Source organism: Aotus nancymaae, unplaced genomic scaffold (assembly GCF_030222135.1).
Source record: "Aotus nancymaae isolate 86718 unplaced genomic scaffold, 86718_ANA_hifiasm-v0.15.2.pri h1tg000006l, whole genome shotgun sequence".
Classification (NCBI taxonomy): domain Eukaryota; kingdom Metazoa; phylum Chordata; class Mammalia; order Primates; family Aotidae; genus Aotus; species Aotus nancymaae.
The window spans coordinates 64,930,732-64,956,376 of record NW_026988417.1 but is presented as its reverse complement, the minus strand read 5'-3'; the positions used below and the strand labels follow the sequence as shown (position 1 = coordinate 64,956,376).

Here is a 25,645-nt window from a genome sequence, read left to right as displayed (position 1 = left end):
CTCCTGGCAAAGCCTAACTCTGGACCAATCCCACTATCATCCCTCATTTGGATTATTGCAATGGTTTCCATTGGTCAGTGTGCCTCCGTCCATCAACTCTCTAATTTAGTCCTTATTCTGGGCAAATCTAATGCACTGTTTCTCTTCCAAAAACCCTTAACAGATTGCCACTGCCCTTTAATGTCAGGCTAAACTCTGGGCTGCAGAAAGGGTCCCATGGTGTCAAATACTGCTGAGATGTATGCTATCTCCAGGAGACACATCATGGACCTTGTTTTCTCAGAAACTATCATCTCTGAAAAGCCTCATTCAGACCTTCCCTTCTCAGATCACAACTTCCTAACCAGCCAATGTGTTCAGTCAGATAATGCTGGTACTGACTCCACAAAAATATACTGTGTCTTGAACATTCCACGTTTTCCTTCTCCTTTGGCCCCTTCAGTCTTAACTGACATGGTGTTTCCTCTGCCTAGGCCAATCTGCTCACCGTCTACCTGCCTTCCTTCACACATGCTTTGCTCTTCACTCAACTATCCCTCCAAGGACCAGCCAGTATCCATTAGGTCAGGTTTACTCTCCCATTTCCCCATCCTTTTTCTTTACAACACTTATTGTAATTCATAATGCCATATTTACCATTTTTAAATTTATTATATATCTCCTAAAACACACAATTCATTAGGGCAGGGACTGTATCTTTTGTTTGTTCATTTCCTTAACCAAGCAAAGAGTCTTGCACACGTATGTCCCATTATTATTAAATTGAACAAATGCATGCCAATTCTCTGCACCATTTTGTTTTACAGCTTCCAGGTTTGAAATGTCTTTAACCACTTTCTTAATTCCACTTCAGACTATTTGTCTGGCAAACATTTGCTCACAAAAACCTGACAGATTGCTTTGAGACTTCCTGACAATTTGGCCTCTTATTCCCACAATGAATTGTTACCCACTGTACCCAGCACATACTTCTATTGTGGTACTTATAAATTTTTATTGCACTCCTTTGACTACATGTCTTTCTTTCTCACTTGAAGGTAAGCTACTTGAAATTAAGAATCATGTCTTATTTTTGCTTCTTCAGCAACTACGTCATTCAATGTTTATCAAGGATGAATGAACAAAAATCAAATATGGCTTAATATTGTCTCAATGTCCCTAAATCATTATTCAGACCATTAATTACAATGTATTTTTACATTTAAGATAATCAGATCAATAATTTAATCAGTGGATTTCAGTCAATATAAAAGCAACAAATTTAGAATCAGTTGTGGTGTCCTGCCTCTGTACTAGATAACCCAATTCTTAAGTATTTGAATATATTTTGTACAGTTTTTTAAATCTTCTTTCTCTCTTCCTGTCAGGACTAAGCTATTAATTCTGGCTACATCAATTCTCTTATCAATAGTTTTCTCTGTTGTTTCTAATTTCCTCCATTTCAATAAATCTATAGATGACCAAGCTTGTTAACATTTTGAATAAAATGAGCATTAACATTTTCTGAATGAGGATTTGAGACCTAAGGTGCTCAAGCTGTCATGCCTAGACCTTGAGAAAGATGATTTTGTAGCTCAGAGGGTTTTGTGTTGTAGCTCCTAGTTCTCAGTAGGGGGGCGGTCAGACAGGCTGTATAGCATAATGAAGAGTTGGTAAAATGCAAAAGCATATGCAAAAGTATACTCTTTTTCATAATATACTAAATATAATTCGATCGAATTCCTTGACTTTTATTGTTATTCATGGCAATATTATTTAATGACTCTTGTGTGTGTATGTTGAAGATACAAATTCTCCCAAATTAGAATCTATTCTGTGTGTGGCTTCTGCTGCTTCTTCCAGCTCAATGATAAAATCCAAATCCCTTTCCCTAACCCCCATTATCATCACCACTATCAATCAGTATCCTCATGCTCAGAGCTACTTTCTCTAAGTTTTCAGATTGAAAGATTAGGCCAATGTCACTGCCTCATTATTTTTGTTTTTATGTCACCTTTTACTGCAACCAGTAGCTCTCTCTTATCACTTCTATTATTTGGTCCCCACCCACCCAACACCACCACTCTCTGATTATAATTTTGCACTGAAGTTTCCTAGAGAATTTTAAATATTACATGAAACCTTAGATAGACCCAGCAAAAGTGTATACACTGTATCTTCTGTGAAAAATTATTCTAAGATTTCATTCATTTGAATAATTATTTTTTAGTAAGTACTTATTATGCTTAGCAGTTTGTTTATTTGTTTTGTTTTGAGAATAAATTTACTGTATACCTCATCCTGGATTCAAGAAAATAGTATTTTATATTTCACTATATAAAAGAAGACAATACTATCTTCTCAAAAAAAGACCTTTCCTATTACTCTTAGTTGGACCTATGTTTTCCTCCTTTGAATCTTTGCATAATAGCATTTCATTAATACTTAGATAATTCTTAGAATCTTTCTTAAACATATAATTTGGACACTAATTGTATCCTCCTGCCTGAAGTAACTAAGGCAATGTCAGACAAGGATTCTGACTTGCTCATCTTTGTATTCCCTGCAGCACCCAAAGAAATAAAATAAATAGTAGGCATTTAATAATTATATGAGGAGTTGAACAGAAGCACTTGACACCCATAAATGCATAAAGTTACTTTATTTTAAGTATACATATAATTTTGAAAAATATAAATGCTAAAATATCTCATCTTCTTCATCTCTTTAATTCCATAAAAGTCACAATAGAAAGCTTCATAAAACTGTAAAATACTATAATGTTATAGGAATTTTAGGATTTATATTGGAAAAAGTTATTAGTAATATATTGAAATGTTTTCTGTTCTTTATCATTTTGTTCCACCATGTTGATCTACTTCATTTAAAATAAAAAGATGCATCATTTCTCTCTCCAAAGTTAATAAAGACTTAAGAGAATAAAAATAAGAATATCTGAAAGTGCGTATTGATTCTGAAAAGTAATGTGTACGAATATGTACCAGCCATGAAAATGGCTAAAAAGAGGCAACTATTCACTCTTTTCACATTGTAGGACTGGGACAAAGTTACTTCTGGCTCTAAAAGTTTCACTGGATGACTTTAGCCCTGAGTTGCAATATTTGCCTAGGAAACAGAATTCTTGCTTTTTACACGTACCCATAGAGCACAATGAAATGAGCCAGGAAATTAGACATATCTAAATTTCTGACCAAAACATGGCTTAACTGGTTAGCATATTACAAAACTTTTTTTAAAAATTTCGGGCTGCAATGAAGCTTAGTGAAATCATCTGAAAACTTCCATGGCCTTTCAGATAGTGAAGTGCTATAAAATATCACTTAATTGTACCCAGCCACTTGGTGCCACTGGGCTTCATGCTCATGCGTGAAGAGCAGATGTGAAATATCATGAAATATAAATAAAATCTCAGGTTCCTGCACCAAAATCATTAAGTAGTATGAAAAGGATTGAAGAAGGCTTTGTCCCATCCCTGAACAATGTCAACCTCTGTAATACAACTCAAATGGTTTCATTTTGTTTTTAAAATATAGTCAGCAGTCAATACATTTCAAGTACTTTAACACAGTTAAAAAAGGAACCAAAAAACTCGGAAGACAATCATTCTCTATTAAACACCAGTATATAGTTGATAAAAGATTTACTCTGTGTAGGTTGGTGCATAAGCATAAAATACACACAAACTGAATTACAGACAGCAGACAACTGTTTTTCCTCCACTCTTTAAGGTGGAGGGCTGAGGAGAGAGGTTTTTGTTTTCCTACTTCTTAAGTCAGTAAATCTCCCAGCCCCACTTCTCAACCTTGACTGGGAGAAGAGGCAGGGACACTACTGCCTCTGGCACACAAAACAATTAGGATTCCAAGTATTCATTTCACACAGTAGAGAAGATGACTTTTGTCAAGGAAAACAGTGTGTCCAAGAGAGTTTTCTCCCAAACACAAAACCAGGGGCATTTATGTTCCTTTGATAAGGCAGACGCTTGGCTTAGTTCTCTCTTTTCTTCCAATAGTGTTTCTCCAACCTCAGCCAGGACTTTCTGGTTAACAACAACTCTGAGCGTACTTTGCCTTTACCTTTTGAATCTTTTATCTCTGAATTCAAATCATGGAGAAAAGGGAGAAACACTTATAAAAAATTTTTACGATTATAATTTGTGTCCAGTTTGCATAGAAACAAAACCACTGCCAAATCTGGCTCATTCTTAGTCAATGGGTAAATTCAGTTAAAATACTGATAATCTGATGTCTCTATCTGAACCTCAGGTTTTGCTTGTTAGTTTGGTTAACTACTTCTGTTCCTTTGAAAATAATGACATGTTGAAAAACTTTCCTGGGTTCTAGAATATTGAAAGGATTTGATACTAACTGTTTATTTAGCAAATGTAAGATACTATTCTGTGTTCATGTCATAAATACCAATATGGATCATAAACAGAAGTACATACAGGTTTTACCTCTACTCAGAGGCTGAAAGATGAGTTAAATTGCTTCAGGAGTTCTTTGAAAGGTATGGAGAGGGCAGTGAAACCATAAATACTTGATTCCTGATCAGAAAAGTAAGCTTTATCTAGAGCTTTTATAAAAGTAAACAAAAGTGGCTTTAACTTACCAAGATCACAGGTTAAGATAAATGTACTATACATGGTTTTTACACAATTTATTGATGCTTCCATCAGTAAAGAAAAAGGGAAAGACTTCTTATATAGGTTTTTATTAGGGTAATAGGAAGCTAGATAATATAGAATAATCATTTTAAGATAGTCCTAAATACAAATGTGATGCCAAAATTTGGCATGTGAGGTTCTAACACAATAGCATATAATTCACCACTATTATTTTAATGGAAAAATTGGGTTCATTATTGTCTAATTTGTATAAATTAAAAGTTTTAGGAGTATCAGATACTGTAAAACTGACAGCTAACTCAGGATAATAAAATTTTTGTAATCAAAATTACAAGGAGACAGAATTATAATTTAATTAACATAAAAATGAATGGTAATTGATAAGTGCATATTATCAAACCAAAAAATGTGGTTTCATTTTGCTTCTAGTATACTCCCCAACAACTGCAACAATTGGTTATAGTTAAGATACATCACAGTTGTGGTTATATGAATCCAAACTTATAATTTCAACATTTAAAATGGTTTCTTAATATACATTCACAATATGTAATGTATCATTAAAAACATTACATTTAAATATCATATTAAATTTGGTTAATAAATGTCTAATTTTCAGTATGGTACTTTGAACTATACCTACATATAATATGTACACAAATATATTCTAAATGTCCCACTTACAAAGAATAATTGCCTTTGCATCGTAGGAAGATTGCATGAGAGTACTGTGACAGTGTACTCTGCAGGTCTGCAATCCCATTACATTTTACAGGCGTGTAAATGGGCTATTAATACTTCTATGATTTTGTATTATAAATATGAGCTATTATATCAATTATAATGACTGATACCTGGGAAGTATACTATATTTACCCTCACTTTCGTAAGGATAGACTTCTTGGACCCTTGATGAATGTTTTCAAATGTGGTTTAAGTTTCATGAAAACTGGCACAAGGGACTCAACAACTTTGCCCTCTGCCTACCATCGCTCTTTTGCTTTCTACCATTGTACATATATGCACCAGCCATACACAGAGCACATACATAAACACACAAGTATTTCAAATGAGATAATGTCTAACAATACTTCATAGGACACTGACGTGGTAATACAATCAGCATCTGTACCCAGATGCTACTATTATCAGAACATCGGTTATTCTCATGACATAGGAGTTTGTCTCTTCTCCCTCAGTCTCCTTCATAGAACAGTTAAGTTTCTTTTAAAGAAAGGGAAAAATTGATGCCTAGAAACATGGTGTTTTTAATCTGATCTTGCCTTCTGGCTTACCCTAGAAATTGTGTATTTGTGTGTGTACGTATGTGTAAAAATCACATTATATACAATACAATTTTTACAGAAAGCCTGGCAGCTACAAATAAGAGGTAGAACTACTCAAAACTATGTTTCCTGCTGCAGGAAAAAATTCATCTTCTTTACAGTAATTAAAAAAAAGTTTTAAAAATTGACAAAAAATAAGTTGCAGGTTAGGCCCCATAATTTAAACAACAAAATCTAGGAAGAAAAATATTCTTCAATGTACTCAACAGATAAGTTCATTAAAGGGTTAAAAAAAGTTGCATAGGCAAAAAGGGACATTCCAGCACTTGCTACAATGATGGCAATGGTTTCTGTATAGGGAGTAAAGTACCTTCAGTTTTTCTTCTTTTGATAACTCTAAGATTAGGGTTTACAAGCAAGAGCAAGTTAGAATAGCAGCACTTTTTCCAGTCCCGGAGAGCTCTATAAGAAAGAAGGGACTCTGTCTGGAGGTCAAGGTTTGTTCTACCAGACAAAGACAAGCCAGTAAGCACAGCTCCAAAGCTAAAGTTGTAAGTTCCTTCAATATTTTAATAAAACGTGTTATAAAATCCTTAATACTTTTATCCTCTGCTTAATAGAGGCAAAGGACAGGGTCTGTGCATGTCTGTGTCTTGAGTGACAGAAGAATTTGGTTATCAGAGGATACATCTGAACATTTAAGAACAAAAGGGGGATTCCTCAGATGCTGTTTTTAAGGAACGGTGCACTATTACCTTGATCGTATCTATGCAAGAGAGAAGCAGAGAGAGCACTGTATTATTTGGCCAGTGACCAAAAACTGAGACAAAACAAAAGTTAAAAAATAAACAGCCAAACAAAAACGAAGGACATGAACAACAAAATGTCAGTTTTAAGAAAGACAAATAGGTTACAATGTAGTTTCTGTTCCCTTGCTCCTCCAGAAATAATCATTGTCTTCAGGCTCAAGTTCTATTCTAATTTGAGGCACAACTTTTACTGGAGTTCTAGGAGGACTACAGAAAATGAAAAAAAAAATAGTAAGTAAATCAGATTTCCTTCATCATCTGTCAAATGTATATGCATTGTATAGAAGTAAAATGTGTCCTTCTTTGTTCTCTTTTAATACTTATATCCTCTTTGTATATTAAAAACAAACATTTTAAATGGGATAAAGGTATCAGCAGAGTAAAAAAATTCAAGTAAAAGATTTCATCAGATCTCATACCTAGATTAAAACAATAAAAACACAAAAGGAAAAGAAGCACTACCGGGTGAGTAATGTGGTCAGAAATTAAAGGACAAAAAGACTGACATAATAAAAACAGTCAGAGATTTCAGAAAATCAATTAGAACCTGAAATCTCTAAAACTTTGTTAAGAGGGAAAGAAACCACTGAAGAAGAGCTATCAGAAAGTGCCAGTTACCAGCTGGGCACAGTGGCTCATGCCTGTAATCCCAGCACTTTGGGAGGCCAAGGCGGGTGGATCACCTGAGGTTGAGAGTTTGAGACCAACATGGAGAAACCCCATCTCTACTAAAAATACAAAAATTAGCTGGGCATGGTGGCGCATGCCTGTAATCCCAGCTGAGGATTATAGGAGGCTGAGGCAGGAGAATCATTTGAACCAGGGAGGTGAAGGTTGTGGTGAGCCGAGATTGCGCCATTACACTCCAGCCTGGGCAACAAGAGTGAGACTCTGTCTCAAAAAAAAAAAAAAAAAGTGCCAGTTATCTCTTCAAAGCAGGGATGACACCAAAATTATAAGAGCTAATGTTGATCCTGGGCTGTGACTTAATGAAAGATTCTATTATTTTTAAGAGTAAGTAGGTCTCTTAGAATGCTTTCTACTAGTAAAAGCTGGAACAAGTTTTGATCACTGGGTAATTTATTTAAGATAAATCATAGAGAGGAAGGAGAACAAGAAGTTCTGTCAATAACCCACCATTAACTACATTTCTGTGGGGCAATTATCCCACAGAACAACGTAAAATACCGGGCTCTCCTTTACCTTGGCAAACCGAGTGACTGAAGGAAAGGAATTTTATCAGCATGATGTGTGGCGTTCAAGGAATGTTGGTGATCTTTCTCCTAAAAAATAAAAATTTTTAAAAACAAATAGTAAGTCTTTGGTAAAGTATAAAATAAAAATCTTCACAAAAGGATGCATCTTCCATAACTAGAAAGAATAAAAAAGTCAAGTTTAGACACTTCAATACACAATGTATTAAGCTAAGACTCTAGTGTGATGAAGACAAAATCACTTGGTTTCCTTTACTTTAGGTTTTCTGGGATGGGTCACTGTCATCTTGTCAGTGAGAGGGATAAGCAGCAAATCATTTTTAGAGGGTGATAGCATTCTTTTAATGTCTAAGGCTTGCTCTTGGATTTCCTTCTATCTTCAGAAATCCTAAGTTGGCTCTGCTGTTGTTCACAGGGAAAAAAAGATATTTTTTTTTTGAGGTATTTACTTATACCACAACACTACTTCTATCAGTTTTTTTCTTTCATGGATGATAAAGATCAACATGACATTAGAAAACATTTCAGGCAAAATTCTCATGTGTATTTCATTTAAGTAAATTTCTAATATCAACTTGCAATTTTTCCCTTAAAAGGGGTTTTAAGAGGGTAAAGGGCAACTGGCACATAAACTTTGTCCATGAGTCTCAAATTCTGGCTAGTGATTTTTTTAATAGCTTTTACATTTATTGATATGGGGCTATTCCAGGTTATAACGCCAACAGAAAACATATATGCTAGGCACATGTATGTTACTGTCTGCTTTTGCTGTTAATGTTCCATTGATAAAATATGAAGTCAGAACATGGTTTGAGGAGCTTAAATTCAAAAAGAAATCTGTAACAAAACCCCGTTAATAGGAGTTAACAGAAATTAGCCTCAGTTACAAGTTATAGATTACAAACTGGACACCAAAGGTAAGACTGCTTTAGTTCTTTGTTCTTGAATTCCAGGCTGGTAGCCAGCCTCCAAGATGGGTCTGAGAGATCCCTGTCTCCCGGTGTTTATGACTTTGTATATTCTTTCCCACAGTATTAAGAGTGTGGGTCTGCACAACCTTCAGAATATGACAGAAGTAATGGTCTGTTACTTCTGAGATTCAGTTATAAAAGACTGTAGCTTCTGTCTTGGTTTCTTTCTCTTTTATCACTGGCTTTGAGAGAAGCCATATCATGGGCAGCCCTATGGAGACACCCACAGGTAAAGAAACAAATGTCATGCCATGGCCCTCATGAGTGTGCTTTTGGAAGCAGATCTCCAGCTCCAACCAACTCTTCAGAGACAAAAATATTTAATGGGAACCTCAGGGGGTGGATACCTATGCTGTCATGAATGTTTATTATAGAGATTTGCAGAAGAAACAAAACCTGGTCTGTTCTAGAATTCATGTGTTTCCTTAAAGTCTTAGCATAAATGACTTTATTTTGGTTTGATTTGGTTTGGTCTGTTGGGGCCTAGTGCATGAGCTTAGTTCAGAACAATGTTCAGATGATCATGGAACAAAGGTTCCAGCCAGCCAGTTCCAGGTGAAGATACCACCCCTGTCCATCAAGGAGCTACCCTGCCTCCCCTAGATAAAGCAGGAAGAAAGTTCAGTGATCCCCAATAGGTAGGTACTATCCCCCACACCAGCATGAAGCAGTTACAGAAAAAAAGCCACTAGTCCCTCTGCTTCTCATGAATCTTTAGGGAGATCACATCTCTCAGTGAGGAGATGAGGCAGGAAAAAGGTCTGGAGGCAGGGAACATAAGGCTGAGTCACACTTCAGCTATGACAGGAAATATCCTCTCCATGGGGCATAGGCCAAATAAATTACTTTGTAACTTTACTTCATCCTCTTCATTTACATAGGGCACACCCCAAGTAGAAGGTATTTAAACTCTCCAAAATTTTGTCATGGGGGCCTTGAGCCCCTATGCTTAGGCCCGCTCTCACACTGTGGAGCATATTATCATTTTCAAGAAATTCTTTCATTTCTTTCTGGACAAAAAGAAAAAAAAAAGTCTTCAGAGGAGACTCAACCCCAGCCGATGACAGCTTTGAGTGCAATCTCACTAGAAACTCTGAGCCAGAGCCAAATCAGCTGCCCCTGCATTTCTGAATGTCAGGAATTGTGTAAGAAAGTATGTTTGCTGTTTTAAACTGCTAAGTTTTACAGCAATTTGTTACTCAATGATTGGTAACTAATATACCCTTTTTTAATCAATAGACATTCATTCCAAACTTTTCTTGATAATAGTAATTTCTTATTGAAGTTGAGGTGGCATGGTAAAATAGAAATAAAAGTGTCTTAACTGTCTTTTTCTGTAACAGATCAGTGTACTTTGAAGTGCATCTGAATCTAAAAGGATGCATTTTCTTCAATGAGAATGTAAAGTGGAAAATAGCTTGATGGCAACTGCTACTTGCTATTGGAAAGTGTGAAACAGTCACTAACATTGCTCTAGAGGTTTACCCCATTTCTAAGAGAACTGTTAATTCAATTACAGGAGGAAAAATGTCACAAACCATTGCACCGTAGCCACCAGGCTATTACCCTAGAAAGACCAGTGCAATTATAATGATAATTTTGAAAAAGCAAAAGAAGGGATGAAGAATATAGAAAGCAAATGCATATAAGTTATATCTAGAAAGTTGTGCTAATACTTCGATTTCTAATTTAATCAAAATAATTTTTCCAAATTATCAATATTAACAATTTATTTATTGATCAATTTCTCTTTTGAGCTGATTTGATCATTGGTTAAAACCTAAGGAAGACAAACAGTGACAGTGATGTAGCTGCAATTCTAAATACCAGCAGGAAAAAAGAGAAAAATCAATTAAAACATGGTTATTAATTTAGCAATTGGAAAAACTGGGGATGATTTGGGGAAGAGAAAAGACTACCAAATAAAAATTTTAAAGGTTATGGATAAAAGGAAGAAGTTAAGAGTGAAGCTTAGGGTATAAGGCATGTAAAAATAAAGTTTTATTATATTAAGTGTAAATCTTCTCACAGAAAAAATGAAAAACAAAATCGAGGGAAAGTTAATGCAGATGGCAATTCTAAAGTGTTTTCTCTGTAAGTGCAAATCATATTCAAGCAAGCAAGCAAGAGGTTAGTTCTACTCACTGTCGGAAGGTTTGCTATCGCTTAGGAAAGGTTGCTGTTCCATGATGTCCATTGGAATTTTAATACTTGGAACTTTTTCTGAGTATGGGCAGTCAGACTGTGAAAAAAATGTACAACAGGTTTTAGAATATTTTTATTATACAACCCTTCCTATCTCCCAGTAGCAATCAAACCTTTCATATAATCACTTACTTAATACTAAGGAGAAAAGCCGTGTAACTACTTCCAGTTTGCTAGCTTTTAACTGCATGGCTTCTTTCCCCCGCATGTTTGTTTTCCACTCTTCTGAGTTGTTAATGGTATTGAGTCAATTAAAACTAGAACTATACCAAATAGAGATCACTACAACTGAATTGTAAAGCTTTCTATAAGTTAGACTCCCAATTAGCAAATGTTTATGAGTGAGTCGTATGTGTGAAGCAAATTATCTCAATGCAAAACCAGATTAAAGTTAGGAAACTTCCTAAATTATAAATGGTCTTGAAACTCTTATTTTGTTTCTGCTGATTCTGTCTCTAGAAAAATCATGACCCATCTTTCCTCTACAACAAGTGACTGACAGACTTTTTAAATATCCATGATCAAGGAGCCTTCTATGTACACTAGAAAATAATCTTTCTTCACTTACTCTAAGTACTATTTTATGGGTAAAGGTTCATTTTGATTGATTAGTTTGTGCTAAAGCTATCTGAAAATGTAAGCAAAATGTAAGAAAATAAAATATTTAAAAAGGTGTCTATGACGGTTAAATAAGCAGAAGATCATAACCAGAATAAAATGACAAAACCAGGCAGGTAATCATAGTTAAAGAACAGGCCACCTACCCCAAACTATAATAGATTTCCCAAAGATTACCACTTCACTTTAATTGCATTATATTGATTCTAAGTCTATGTTTGGACTCAAAGACCAATATATCTCTTAACTTAAAATAACAAAAAGATGATCTTTAGCTGAAAAAAAAAATGAGACTTACTAAGATTTTTTTAAACATTAACATAAAGCTTATTACCCATGTGGAAAAGTTTATGATGACTCTAAAGAAGTTAATGAACTACTATATCCTTTAAGAGAACTAATATAATGCACTCAAACTGGCAAAAACAGAATAAAAAAGATGCCACACATAACAATATTAACCTTAAATGTAAATGGACTAAATGCCCCAATTAAAAGACACAGCCTGGCAAACTGGATAGAGTCAAGACCCATCAGTGTGCTGTATTCGGGTGACCTATCTCACGTGGAAAGACACACATGGGCTCAAAACAAAGGGATGGCGGGAGATTTACCAAGCAAATGGAAAGCAAAAAAAAAGAAAAAAAAAAAAAAGTGGGAGTTGCAATCCTAGTCTCTGATAAAACAAACAGATTTTAACCAACAAAGATCAAAAAAAGACAAAGGAGGGCATTACATAATGGTAAAGGGATCAATGTAACAAGAAGAGCTAATTATCCTAAATATATATGCACTAATACAGAAGCATCCAGATTCTTAGAGCAAGTTCTTAGAGATCTACAAAGAGACTTACACTCCCACACAATAATAGTGGGAGAATTATTTAACACCCCACTGTCAATATTAGACCTAATGAGACAGAAAATTAACGAGGATATTCAGGACTTGAACTCAGCTCTGGACCAAGCTGACTTAACAGACATCTACAGAACTCTCCACCACAAATCAACAAAATATACATTCTTCTCAGCACCACATCACACTTATTCTAAAATTGCCCACATAAGTGGGAGTAAAACACTCCTCAGCAAATGCAAAAAAAAAAAAAAAAAAAAATGGAAATCATAACAGTCTCTCAGACCACAGTGCAATCAAATTAGAACTCAGGATTAAGAAACTCAATCAAAATCCCACTACTACATGGAATCTGAACAACCTGCTCCTGAATCACTACTTGGTAAACAAACAGTGAAATGAAGGTAGAAATAAAGATATTCTTTGAAACCAATGAAAACAAAGACACAATGTACTCAGAATCTCTGGGATGAAAAAAAAAAGTAGGAAATATCTAAAATTGACAACCTAACATCACGATTAAAAGAAACAGAATTAAAAGAACTAGAGAAGCAAAAGCAAGTAAATTTAAAAGCTGGCAAAAGACATGAAATAACTAAGATCAGAGCAGGACTAAAGGAGATAGACACACAAAAACCCCTTCAAAAAAATCAATGAACCCAGGAGCTGGTGTTTTGAAAAAACTAACAAAATATATGGACCACTAACTAGCCAGAGGAATACAGAAGAAAAGAGAGAAGAATCAAATAGACACAATAAAAAATGATAAAGGGGATATCACCATTGACCCCACAGAAATACAAACCACCAGCAGAGAATACTATAAACACCTCTATGCAAATAAACTAGAAAATCTAGAAGAAATGGATAAATTCCTAGACACATACACCCTCCCAAGACTAAACCAGGGAGAAGTTGAATCCCTGAATAGACCAATAACAAGTTCTGAAATGGAGGCAGTAGTTAACAGCCTACCAACCAAAAAAAGCCCAGGACCTGATGGATTCACAGAGGAATTCTACCAGAGGTGCAAACACGAGCTAGTACCATTCCTTCTAAAACTATTCCAATAAACAGAAAAAGAGGGAATCTTCCCTAACTCATTTTATGAGGCCAGCATCATCCTGATACCAATACTTGGCAGACACACACAAAAAAAGAAAATTTCAGGCCAATATCCCTGATAAACATCAATGCAAAAATCCTCAATAAAATACTGGCAACAGAATCCAGCAGCATATCAAAAAGCTTATCCACCACGATCAAGTCAGCTTCATTGCTGGGATGCAAGGCTGGTTCACTATATGCAAATCAATAAATGTAATCCATCATATAAACAGAAACAATGACAAAAAAAACTCACGATTATCTCAACAGACGCAGAAAAGGCACTCGATAAAATTCAAGACCTCTTCATGCTAAAAACTCTCAATAAACCTGGTATTGATGGAACATATCTGAAAATAATAAGAGCTATTTATGACAAACCCACAGCCAATATCATACTGAATGGGTAAAAGCTGGAAGCATTCCCTTTGAAAACCATTACAAGACAAGGATGCCCTCTCTCACCAGTCCTATTCAATATAGTATTGAAAGTTCTGGCCAAAGCAGTCAGGCAAGAGAAGAGATAAAGGGTATTTAAATAGGAAGAGTGGAAGTCAAATTGTCTCTGTTTGCAGATGACATGATGTATATTTAGAAAACCCCATCGTTTCAGCCCAAAATCTTCTTAAGCTGATAGGAACTTCAGCAAAGTCTCAAGATACAAAATCAAAGTGCAAAAATCACAAACATTCCTATACACCAATAATAGACAAACAGAAAGCCAAATCATGAGTGAACTCCCATTCACAAGTGCTACAAAGAGAATAAAATACCAAGGAATACAACTTCCAAGGGATGTGAAGGACCTCTTCAAGAAGAACTACAAACCACTACTCAAGGAAATAAGAGAGGACACAAACAAATGGAAAAACATTCCACACCCATAGATAGGAAGAATCAATGTCATCAAAATGGCCATACTGCCCAAAGTAATTTATACATTCAATGCTATCCCCATCAAGCCACCATTGACTTTCTTCACAGAATTAGAAAAAACTACTTTAAATTTCATATGGAACCAAAAAAAATCCCATATAACCAAGACAATCATAAGCAAAAAGCACAAAGCTGGAAGCATCATGCTACCTGACTTCAAACTATACTACTAGGTTACAGTAACCAAAACAACATGGTACTGGTCCCAAAAGAGATATATAGACCAACAGAACAGAACAGAGACCCCAGGAATAATGCCACACATCTATAACCATCTGATCTTTGACAAATCTGACAAAAACAAGCAATGGGAAAGGATTCCCTATTTAATAAATGGTGTTGGGAAAACTGACTAGCCATATGCAGAAAAATGAAACTGGATCCCTTCCTTACACTTTATACAAAAATTAACTCAATACAGATTAAAGATTTAAACATAAGACCTAAAACCATAAACAACCTAGGAGAAAACCTAGGCAACACCATTCAGGACGTAGGCACAGGCAAAGATTTCATGACTAAAACACCAAAAGCAAAGGCAACAAAAGCCAAAATTGACAAACGGGATCTAATTAAACTAAAGAGCTTTTGAACAGCAAAAGAAACTATCATCAGAGTGAACAGGTAACCTACAGAATGGGAGAAAATTTTTGCAATCTACTCATCAAAGGGCTAATATCCAAAATCTACAAGGAACTTAAACATATTTACAAGAAAAAAACAACCCCATCAAAAAGTGAGCAAAGGATATGAACAGACACTTCTCAAAAGAAGACATTTATGCAGTCAACAAACATGAAAAAAAGCTCATCATCACTGGTCATTATATAAATACAAATCAAAACCACAGTGAGATACCATCTCATGCCAGTTAGAATGGCAATCATTAAAAAGTCAGGAAACAACAGATGCTGGAGAGGATGTGAGAAATAGGAACACTTTTACACTGTTGCTGGGAGTGTAAATTAGTTCAACCATTGTGGAAAACAGTGTGGCGATTCCTCAAGGACCTAGAAATAGAAATTCCATTTGACTCAGCAACCCCATTACTGGGTATATACCCAAAGGATTATAAATCATTCTATTATAAAGACACATGCACACGTATGTTTATTGCAGCACTATTCACAATAGCAAAGACTTGGAACCAACCCAAATGCCCATCAATGATAGACTGGATCAATAGCAAAGACTTGGAACCAACCCAAATGCCCATCAATGATAGACTGGATAAAGAAAATGTAGCACATATATACCATGGAATACTATGCAGCCATAAAAAGGATGAGTTCATATCCTTTGCTGGGACATGAATGAAGCTGGAAACTATTATTCTCAGCAAACTAACATAGGAACAGAAAACTAAACACTGCATGTTCTCACTCATAGGTGGGAGTTGAACAATGAGAACACATCAACACAAGGAGGGGAACATCACTCACTGGGGCCTGTTGGGGGCTAGGGGAGGGATAGCATCAGGAGAAATACCTAATGTGGACGACAGGTTGATGGGTGCAGCAAACCACCGTGGTAAGTGTATTTCTATGTAACAACCCTGCACGTTCTGCACATGTATCCCAGAACTTAAAGTATAATAATAATAAACAGATGCTACATGCACTTACCTTTATGAGAATGTCAAAAACAGTAAGACATTATAGTATTTCAAACATTTTCCAAAATAATAGCAATTATACATGGACAGGTTGCAGCCCAACCTTAATCACAGCCTACCAAGCAGATTAAAAAAAGACTGTGAGTGGCTCAAAATGTTGGCAAGCCATAATTTTCACTATATGTGCTCATAAATATTACATTATAGCTGTTACCTGCATGTCCCCTTGTGACTTTGCCTAGGAACAAATGTATATGTTTGTTTGTTTGTTTTGGTAGGGGTAGGATGAAAAGGAAGAGGAAGAAAATCAAGTATGACACTTGGGCTTCAAGAAATCTGTTGGAAACACAGAGTTGAAAATGGTAAATATTCATATAAAAAACACTTTAAATGGAATAGGATTTGTTGGAAATCATATTTAAGAATTGGAAGAACTTCTAAGGAGTTCATTTGATCCAACTTTTGTCACTCGAGAGCAGTATATTTAAAACATTCTCCAAAGTTGGTATTTTACTATTTTTTCTTAAAAATCATTAGAGAGGTATTCCATAATCTCCCTCTTTGTACATTCATACATTCATAATGTATAATGAACTTTAAATTTGAGGTCCATATACATAAGTTGACATACTTATTTTGGACAAAATACTGCTTTAATTATTTTAATATTTCAGGCAATGTGTTTTTTTTTTTTTGGTCTTGAGTGGTCCAGAAATTCATTTCAAATTTTAATTTGTATTAAATGTGCAAATGCATCATTCTTCTATTACATCTTAATCTCTGCTGCAATTAAAATGCATTTTTTTTTCTGTCATCATTGGAAACAAAATCTATATACCTGTTCTCATTGCAGATGGATGATGACAGTCATAAAGCTCTCTTCACCTCTTTTTGTCTTTAGCTAAATGTGCCTCATGCATTAAGTCTTTTGCTTATTGAATCAATTTATGTGAAATCCAATTACGTCTCTTGCCTTCTTTCACTGTACTATTTCTAAGTTCTACAAAAAGAATACAGTCAGACAGCCTGATCAGTTGGAACTAACCAGAGAGGTCTGGATTCGAGTTTTAGCTTTGCCACTATGGCTGTGTACAATTAGACAAATGACTTAAATATATATGTCAAAGCATCACCTTACATATATACAATTTTATGTCAATCATCTCTCATTAAAGCTTTAAAAAATTTTAAAAATATTTAACATTTCTCAGTCTAAATTTCCTCATCTGTAAAATGGGAGCAAAAAATAAATACTGTGATAACAAGCTATTAAGACAATTAAGGATAAGGTATGCAATGATCAAAGTCACCAAATACTAAGTAGAAACTAAAAATTAACAATATTCCTACTTTAGAATGGGTAATGATGCACAAAAAAATCATTTGTGAGACTGTACTGTGTAAAATCCAGAACAGATTTTCAAATGGAAAACATTATTTTGGCAATCTTTTCAAAAGGCTACTGTAATAAGGTGTTATTACATGTGTTAAAGAAAACAAATCCCAGCTTTTCTTCTAGCACGGATTACAGATCCCTACTGGAGAATCTGTATTCTGTGAGCTGGTCACCTAAGGAAAAAACTGGGCAATAATTTTATTTCTCAACTTAATCCCCTAATTGCAGGAGGACCCTCTGGACCATGACGCTAACCACTATAATTACGTAAAAAGACCCCAAATTCCAATTCTCTTTTCTTTTTACTGAAGAGCTACAGAAAAATAATGCTAAATCATATTAGCATAAATATAGTGCTAATATTAATATAACAGCATAGAACTTTGGTGGAGAGCCTACTCAAATAGATTCATAGCTCACACGAAGTGAGATCACGGACATCTATCCACATTAGGCTTAAAATTACATAAAATTGAGTTATTATCTCAAATAAATATAAGCCCTGGATTATTAATAGAAACCAATACATTTTATAGTATTACTAAGCAAACTTCCTTTATGTCTATGACATCAGAGTTCTTAAATGTGGTGAGTTTTAAAATTTTTTAGAAGTCATTATTAGTCATAATGTCATTATTAGTGTATTACTGGTTACAGAAAGACTTCAGAAAACATAAAAAACCAAAGAGAGAATATAAAGGGCAAAGGGAGGTGAAATGAGTAATATGCCACACGTCCAGATAAACATTCTTAGAACTTGGCCCTCCATTTCACATCAAGTATAAAAAGGGATAATTTTCAGATTTGTTTCTTTAACTAGCTTTCCTTTGGAAATTGGAAAGTTCCTTACATCGTCATTGTCACTGTCCAGACTTCCCTTCTTCTTTTTCTTTTTCTTCTCATCCTCCTTCTTTTTCTTGTCCTTTTCTGGAATGACATCATCGAGGAAGCTGAGGTCGTGCTGAGAGAAGAGGTAGTCCATGCCTTTTCTGACAGCTACAAGTGCCAAGATCTGAAAGGGCAAATATTAAAAGTATGAAAGAAACCATGTTAGATGAAGTTGCAGTGAGCATAGATAACGTCTCATCAAATTCCGCAGAAACCTACTTTGTGTAAGGCTAGAGTATGACAAACCTGATCTTGACTATATGAACTTATACCAAGCGAAGTCTAACAATTTTCTACATGGGGAATGTTGTTGTATAAAAGTCTTAGTTGAAACTCACTTTGTTTTGTTCACTGAAATGCATGATCACATTCAATTAGAATTTTATTATGAAAGGATTGTTTTTCAAAACCATTTCCTTCTATGTGAGATTTTAAATAAAAGTTGAAAATCAAAAAATAGCTGGCATATGATTTCTAAGTATTAAAAATTAAAACATAAAAGTTTTTAGCAATCAAGAAAATCTGTACAACACATAGAACACTAAGACATCTTCAAAGTATTCACAATAAGGTAGTATTTGAATATTCATAGGGTACTTCAATCACCACCGTTAACTAAACAGTTAACATGTGCCAGACACTTTAATATTAAACTCTTAGGCAATATTATCTCATTTAGTCTTAACAAACTTCAAAAGTAGGTATTATTATTTCCGTTATACAATTGAGGAAATTGAACGTTAGAGACATTAAAAGTATGTTATCCAAGATCCTTAATGTCTGTGAGGGAGATGAATGCAGAGCACAATAAGACAAAGGGTCCCAGTTGTCTGCTTCCAAAACAAATATTCTTGACCTGTGTATTTTTGGTTCTATGAATTGCTCTTGAAGAATGACTTCTGAAGGTACATTAAAGATATCTTGATTCCACATTAAATTTAATATGCATCAAGTTATAGGCATCCTGACTTGCTTCAAATGAAGCAGTTGTCTTTATCAACATCATGCTCTCTAGGACAGTTTCGTCATCACCTAGAGAAATAAATAACATCTATCCTAACTTTTATTACAGAATTACACTGTGACCAAATAAAAGTTCTGAAAAGATAAAAACACTTTAGAAAAGTAAAGCATTTAAAAATTATTATTTAGCATAGGCAAAAAGTGATTTATTCGATATAATTCAAATGTATTCTGGTCTAGCTTCAATTTTCCTGGCTTCAGCAAAATTTGTAGGCAGGTAGATAATACTAGTAGGTAAATTCGAGTTGCTTCTTACATTCAGTGTGTTTTTCAGTAAATATAGGTTTTTTTTTTTTTTAAAAAAAAGGAAAGAAAGACATAAGGGACCATTAAGGAAAAAAAAATCCAACCTAACAAATATCACTAGCATTTAATATCCATTTTTTCTTGCATCCTTGGGAGAAGAAAAAATTCAAACAACAAATACAAAAAATAAAATAATAATTCTGGCTAAGAGTAAGAGGATTTTTATAAAAATAATAAAATGTGGTAAGTGTATGGAAACTCTTTTCAAAGGTGCAGGGGAGATAAAACAGACTCGAGGCTCCCTTTGTGTCTTAAGTGTACATATATGCATTTTCTTGCAAAAAATACAGATTTATGGTAAATTATAAAATTCTGTTACAAAGCCAAATACATAACTCCTTTTCCTCTTCTTTCACTTGTGACTCAGAGGTAAACGTTAGTTGCTTTACCTTGTTTCACATCATATTATGACAAGGATAGAGTGTCCCCACTTTATCTTTAAACTTAGCATTATGCAAACCACAAGAAATTTAAAAACTGAATTTCTCACTCCATTTCTTCTAATGTACTGGATGCATTCTCACAAGTTGCCAAGCACTTCTTTATTGCTTGAAATGTCCTACACTCTTACATAGATTAATTCTATTGTACAACACCATTTAATAAGTAATTAACATGCACTAGTGTCTACTGTGTGTCAGGCATTGTGCTACATGCTTGATAATCAATTTTGATGATCAGAAAAACAACAATGCAACCCCTGTTTTACTGATGAGTTAATAATAGTTCAAAGAAGTTTACTGATGAGTATCAACCAGGGCCAGTATTTGAACTCAGGTGAGCCTGATTCTAAGGTCCATCCTAAACAACCATAGACATGGGAAATGTAAATTACAACTGATCAAAGTGATGAGGTCAAAGCTGGAAAAATTTGAAACCACACATAAAAGAGATGTGTGTCTTCCATATAACAATAACCACATGATATCCATATGATCTCATAGGTAGGTTTAATTAAATGAATCCCTACCATTACTGGAAAAATGATAGCAGCCACAGTTGACTTGAGGATCCAAAGCAGGGCCAGACACAACACCTGCAGGAAAGTGAACAGGTGGACTCTGCGCAGGGGAACGTGACGCAGGTAGATAAAGTCAGGCTGATGCTTCAGTGGCATCAGAAGCAGCTTCAGACGATCCATGAACTGGGGAGGAAAGAGGAAAGGAGTCCAACCGCATTACTTTAAGAGCTGATGCACAATGTCATTTCCCGTATATCTAACTAATCACTACTGATTTATATTCTATAATTTAGGCAAGCAGCGTCCTTTTCAGAGGACAAAGGAATGGTCAAGGAATGCAGAAATTTAGTCAAGCACACTAAAGCACAAGTCTTCAAATTTTTGTTATTATATTGCAGGAATGTTATGCAGAGGTATAAGAAAAAGTGTCCACTAAAGAATAAAGTCACAAAGAAAAACGTAAATTCTAGAGGCTCATCTCCTGGTTTCTATTTTTACTCTCTGAGTCTTGGGAGAGAGGATCTTTTGCCTATTATAGTAATAACATGCTAAAGGAAGATGTCTAACTTATGAATCCTACTCTGCCTCAGTTGCCTTATCTGAAAAAATAGGAGAGGATACTATGCCATCATATATTAATACATTTCAGGAATGTTTTAGGGATATAAAGGAAGTATCCAACTTAAAAATGGGAATACATTATGTTTTCATAAATTCCATATTATTTGAGTGACATAACTTGACTAATACACTCAGCAATATGTCACCATTTCTTTTCAGAGAAAAGCCATATGAATACTACAGTGAGTTTCAGGGTTGACATCTGAGTCTAAGAGAGGCTATCATATGGTCATGTATAAACAGGTATCAAAATAACTACTGAGCATCTATGTGCCAGGTACTGTGCCTCAAAGAATAACTGCCGAATTGACATTTGCCAATGACAAATGGGAAGATATTCAAGAACCTATCACAGGATCTTTCAGTGAAAGATGCTCAGTAAATAGCTATTGAATTGTATAATCATGGAATATGAACTCTGAAATAATCTCTATTTTCTTTCTGGAAGGAAAGAAGTGTAAAAGTAAACTAGACTATCACAATCTTCTCTAGTGATTTCCCACTTAAAGGGTTTTCTTTTTCCCTCTAGAACTATTTTTGACTGGTGGGGACCTTCTCTTTATAAAGTTTGGGTTACAAAATTTCTTGCTAAATCAAATCTCACCAAAAACGTCTAAACAAGGGAGAATCGAGAAAGAAAGAAAAAGAGAAAAGCCATTAGGGGTAGTAGCTTTGCAGAATTTAAGAAATCTACTAGCTGTTCCTGGTTGTTTTTCCCCATCATTATTATGTGATTGATTTTTTCTTTTCTTTTCTTTTCTTTTTTTTTAAATAAAGATGGGATTTCACTATGTTGGTCAGGCTGGTCTTGAACTCCCGACCTCAGGTAATCCACCTGCCTTGGCCTCCAAAGTGCTTGGATTACAGGCGTGAGCCACCACGCCTGGCCTCTTCTTTTTTATTAAACAAATATGTACTGAGTTTCAACCAATAAAGCCCTTAAAACACATAGAATTAAACTTAGGATCTAGACCAGTCATTAAGGGCAAACAAAAATAAGAACTATTTGTCTGGGAGCCATTTTAGTTTCATATTTTTCCATTTTGGGAAATAAGGAATATTTGCCATGGCAGGTAAAAATAAAATAATTTTACAAATTTATACTTCCCAGAAGTCTCATGGGCAATAAACTCACATTCATCTAGTCCAGTCTATGAAGAACCACCTTGTATTTTGTAACAAATATCCATATGACGATGAACTCTACTTAGCAGACCTAAACAGAGAAAAGTAAAGTAGCCTTTTCTCTTTTTAGTGATCTGGCCACTTGCCCAGTTCTATCTGACTTTAAAACCAAATTAATCTGAATTCAATAAGCAAAATCAAGGACTATTTTGAAGGGGTTCAAATAAATTCTTATGATGTTAACAGGACATGAAGTCTTTTCCCATTAAAATATTACTAAGTGCTAAATAAGGCTACAGTTAACAAGGTGCCAGAAACAGCATAAGTACTTCCAGTTTCCTGGTGCCAAATAAATTAAAACCCAATTGAAAGACAAAGTCACTTACTAAGTTTTCCCTAATGATTCTTTTTTTAAAGAGACAGAGTCTTACTATGTTGTTGAGGCTGGACTTAAAGTTTCAAGTGATCCTTTTACCTCAGCCTCCCAAGTAGCTGAAACTAAAAGCGTGCACCACTGTGCCCAGCTGATAATGATTTTTTCCCAAAGTTATGAATAGCTGAAGTTTTCGACAAAAGGAATACATAAACCACATTGACTTTATTCTTTTACTGGTAAAAAACTTTTGATTATTGCTCATAGCCATGTAAAAAGCAAATTAAGAATAGCCTGTTCTTAGTATAGAGTTAAGGCAAATGAATAAATACCATCTTGAAGAACACACAGAAAGAGTTAGATATCCTTCCTGAGACAGCAAAACAGAGATAAATATGGGTAAGGAGGAGGTAAAGAAAGATTATAGCCTCTCACTTTCTTGATCAAATGACTTTTAACAGCTTATTTAAAGAATGGGTATGTATGGTAACTTTTGTTAATACTGGCTAACTTGTCAATTAAACCAGAAATGAAAAGCAGCTGAATGATGAAGTAGAAAAAAATGTATTTTTAAAATTTAGCAGTTAATGATTAGCACTTTTCATCAAAGATCTGTTACTGGACTAGTCTTACTATTAGAAAAACACTACTGTACTTATATTGCCATGGAAAAACTTACCTGCACACCATTAAGGGATGCTACTCCCATATATAGAAACACACCATAGAGTACAGGCATGGGTATAAACTAGAAAAAAAAATGGATAAAAATTAAAAACAATAATAAGAAAAAAGAGGAATGAAGAGTAATTTAAATAAAGGCTAAATCTAAAACTAAAATACAGGCTATCATAACACAGTGGCCTCTAACTAGTATGCTTTACTAATCAATTGATGAACTTCTGAACTCTTTGTACTAGCAATAAAGCAAGGGTTAAAAGGACTTTAAATTTTCATGGGATGCTTGTTTTTTGAGTGAGTATGCACCTTAATAACAACTGTTTTTAATTAATGAAGGAAAAGTTCTGTTTTCCTTTACCCTGAAAAGGAATGACTATGTAAACCAGATACTTGTGTGAGGTAGACAGAAATAGAGGTATTAATAGTCGGTTGCCTCACTCTTGAGACCAAGTTCCTTTCAATACAGTCTGTTGATTTTTATCCTTAATAATTTTTGCAAAATTATTTATCATCTTGATGTATATATGCCTCTTTCAATAAAATAAACATCAGAAGACTGTCCTCTCTCTTCTCAGGAATATTATGAGAACATATTAAAAGAGAGCAGTGCTTAAAAGGAGCATCTGGAAGCAATTAATTACACACATGGATTAATACACATCTTTAAAACTGAATTAATACCTTTTCATGCATTAACTAGCCAAAATATTTTATATTAATACAAAGTGTTTTAACAAGAAGAAGTGATGTTTGTAAACTGTATCTATTGCTAGACCTTCGAAATGTCCCCTAGGACTAAGGAAACTAAGCAAATAAAAAATGATTCTGTTTCTGGGAAGACTTCTGTTTGAAAAACAAAAGGTTCTCAATCTTAGAATTTGAAAAGAAGTTCAAGTAATTTCAGGATTTTTCAAAGCTAAAATACTAAAACTACAAGTCAATTAAGGCCAATCTTACCAAATCCACATAAAGGAGGGTACTGTAATCAGAAAACATAGTGTGGCTTTAGAGTAATTTTAAAAATACTGCATGTATTAAATGAAGCACAATTTCTATCAGCCTCTCCTTGTGATCGTCTAAAGTAGTTATGCATCTGAGACTCTTCGGCCACTGTTAGAGAATGAGTGAATTCTAAAATGTGTAACAAATATTTCCAATTGTTATTGGTTAGCCATGGGGATGCTTAAATTTATATGAAATATACTTATTTACATATATAAAACATAAAATTCTTCTTCAAAAAAAGACAACATTTTTAATGTAGCTAATTTTGATCTTGATGTCAGAAAAAAAAAAATGATGGGGATAGGAGGGATGAAGTTCCTGCTGGGGAAGCTGTAATACCCAACAGTCACCACAAAGAGGTGAACACATCACACTCAAGCCTCTTTACTTCTGACACATGCCTTCATTTCTTTTGCAATGTGCATGTTTCTATTCCTTGGGATTCTTGTGTATAAATGTACTAAAAAGTAAAAAAATAAAAGGATCATTTAATAGCTTTGATTAATTTTTTTAAACATCTTCCACTTTTCTTTCTTGTCATTTCATTTTTAATTTGGTGAGCAGTGGGGGTGGGGTGGCTGGAAGAAAAGAAAAGAAGGGAATAGAGAAGTATAGTTCAATTATGGAAAACTAGTTAGAATTCCTGCAGTAGATACTTTTTCATCTGAGTAAAGCATTGTTCTAGTTTGAAAGAAAGCCAGCACAAAAGGGACCATCCCTGGCCTCATCCTCACCCCTCAGCTAGGCTTAGCTACAGGTTTTTTCTAATGTAGTTCTGATGTCAAAGTGAAGGACAGTTGTGCCTTGGTGCTTAGGTCCATTCTCTGTGAATTTATGATTATGATATCACCAAATCTACAACAAAATAAAATCAGAAGTATCAGTAACAGAATAGCATGGGGTGTGGGTAGAAAAATAGCTTTAGATATGAAAATGTTTTTTAAACAGTTATTCTTTGTTGGAAAGGAAATTATACATATAAAGAAGGCTACTAAGTTGACTTTTGGCCAACTTCAATGTGAT

At 34.6% G+C, this 25,645-nt stretch overlaps 1 protein-coding gene across 8 annotated transcripts in view; it reads right to left on the bottom strand.

Annotated features, from left to right (window-relative positions):
* Positions 1-2,624: 2,624 nt before the first annotated feature.
* The window catches only part of SLC4A4 (solute carrier family 4 member 4), a 495,962-nt gene continuing 472,941 nt past the window's right edge, over positions 2,625-25,645 (bottom strand). For 6 of the 8 annotated variants that reach the window (XM_012464424.2, XM_064367811.1, XM_012464425.2 and 3 more), the window contains 5 exons: positions 23,616-23,684; positions 20,827-21,000; positions 18,490-18,651; positions 7,926-8,005; positions 2,625-6,929 (listed from right to left, as the gene is read on the bottom strand). In XM_012464424.2, the coding sequence (XP_012319847.1) occupies positions 6,824-6,929; positions 7,926-8,005; positions 18,490-18,651; positions 20,827-21,000; positions 23,616-23,684 (591 nt within the window). In that variant the 3' untranslated portion in view covers positions 2,625-6,823. Of the gene's footprint in view, positions 6,930-7,925; positions 8,006-11,052; positions 11,150-18,489; positions 18,652-20,826; positions 21,001-23,615; positions 23,685-25,645 lie in introns of all 8 variants that reach the window. The other 2 variants (XM_012464427.2, XM_012464423.2) reach the window with 1 other exon arrangement.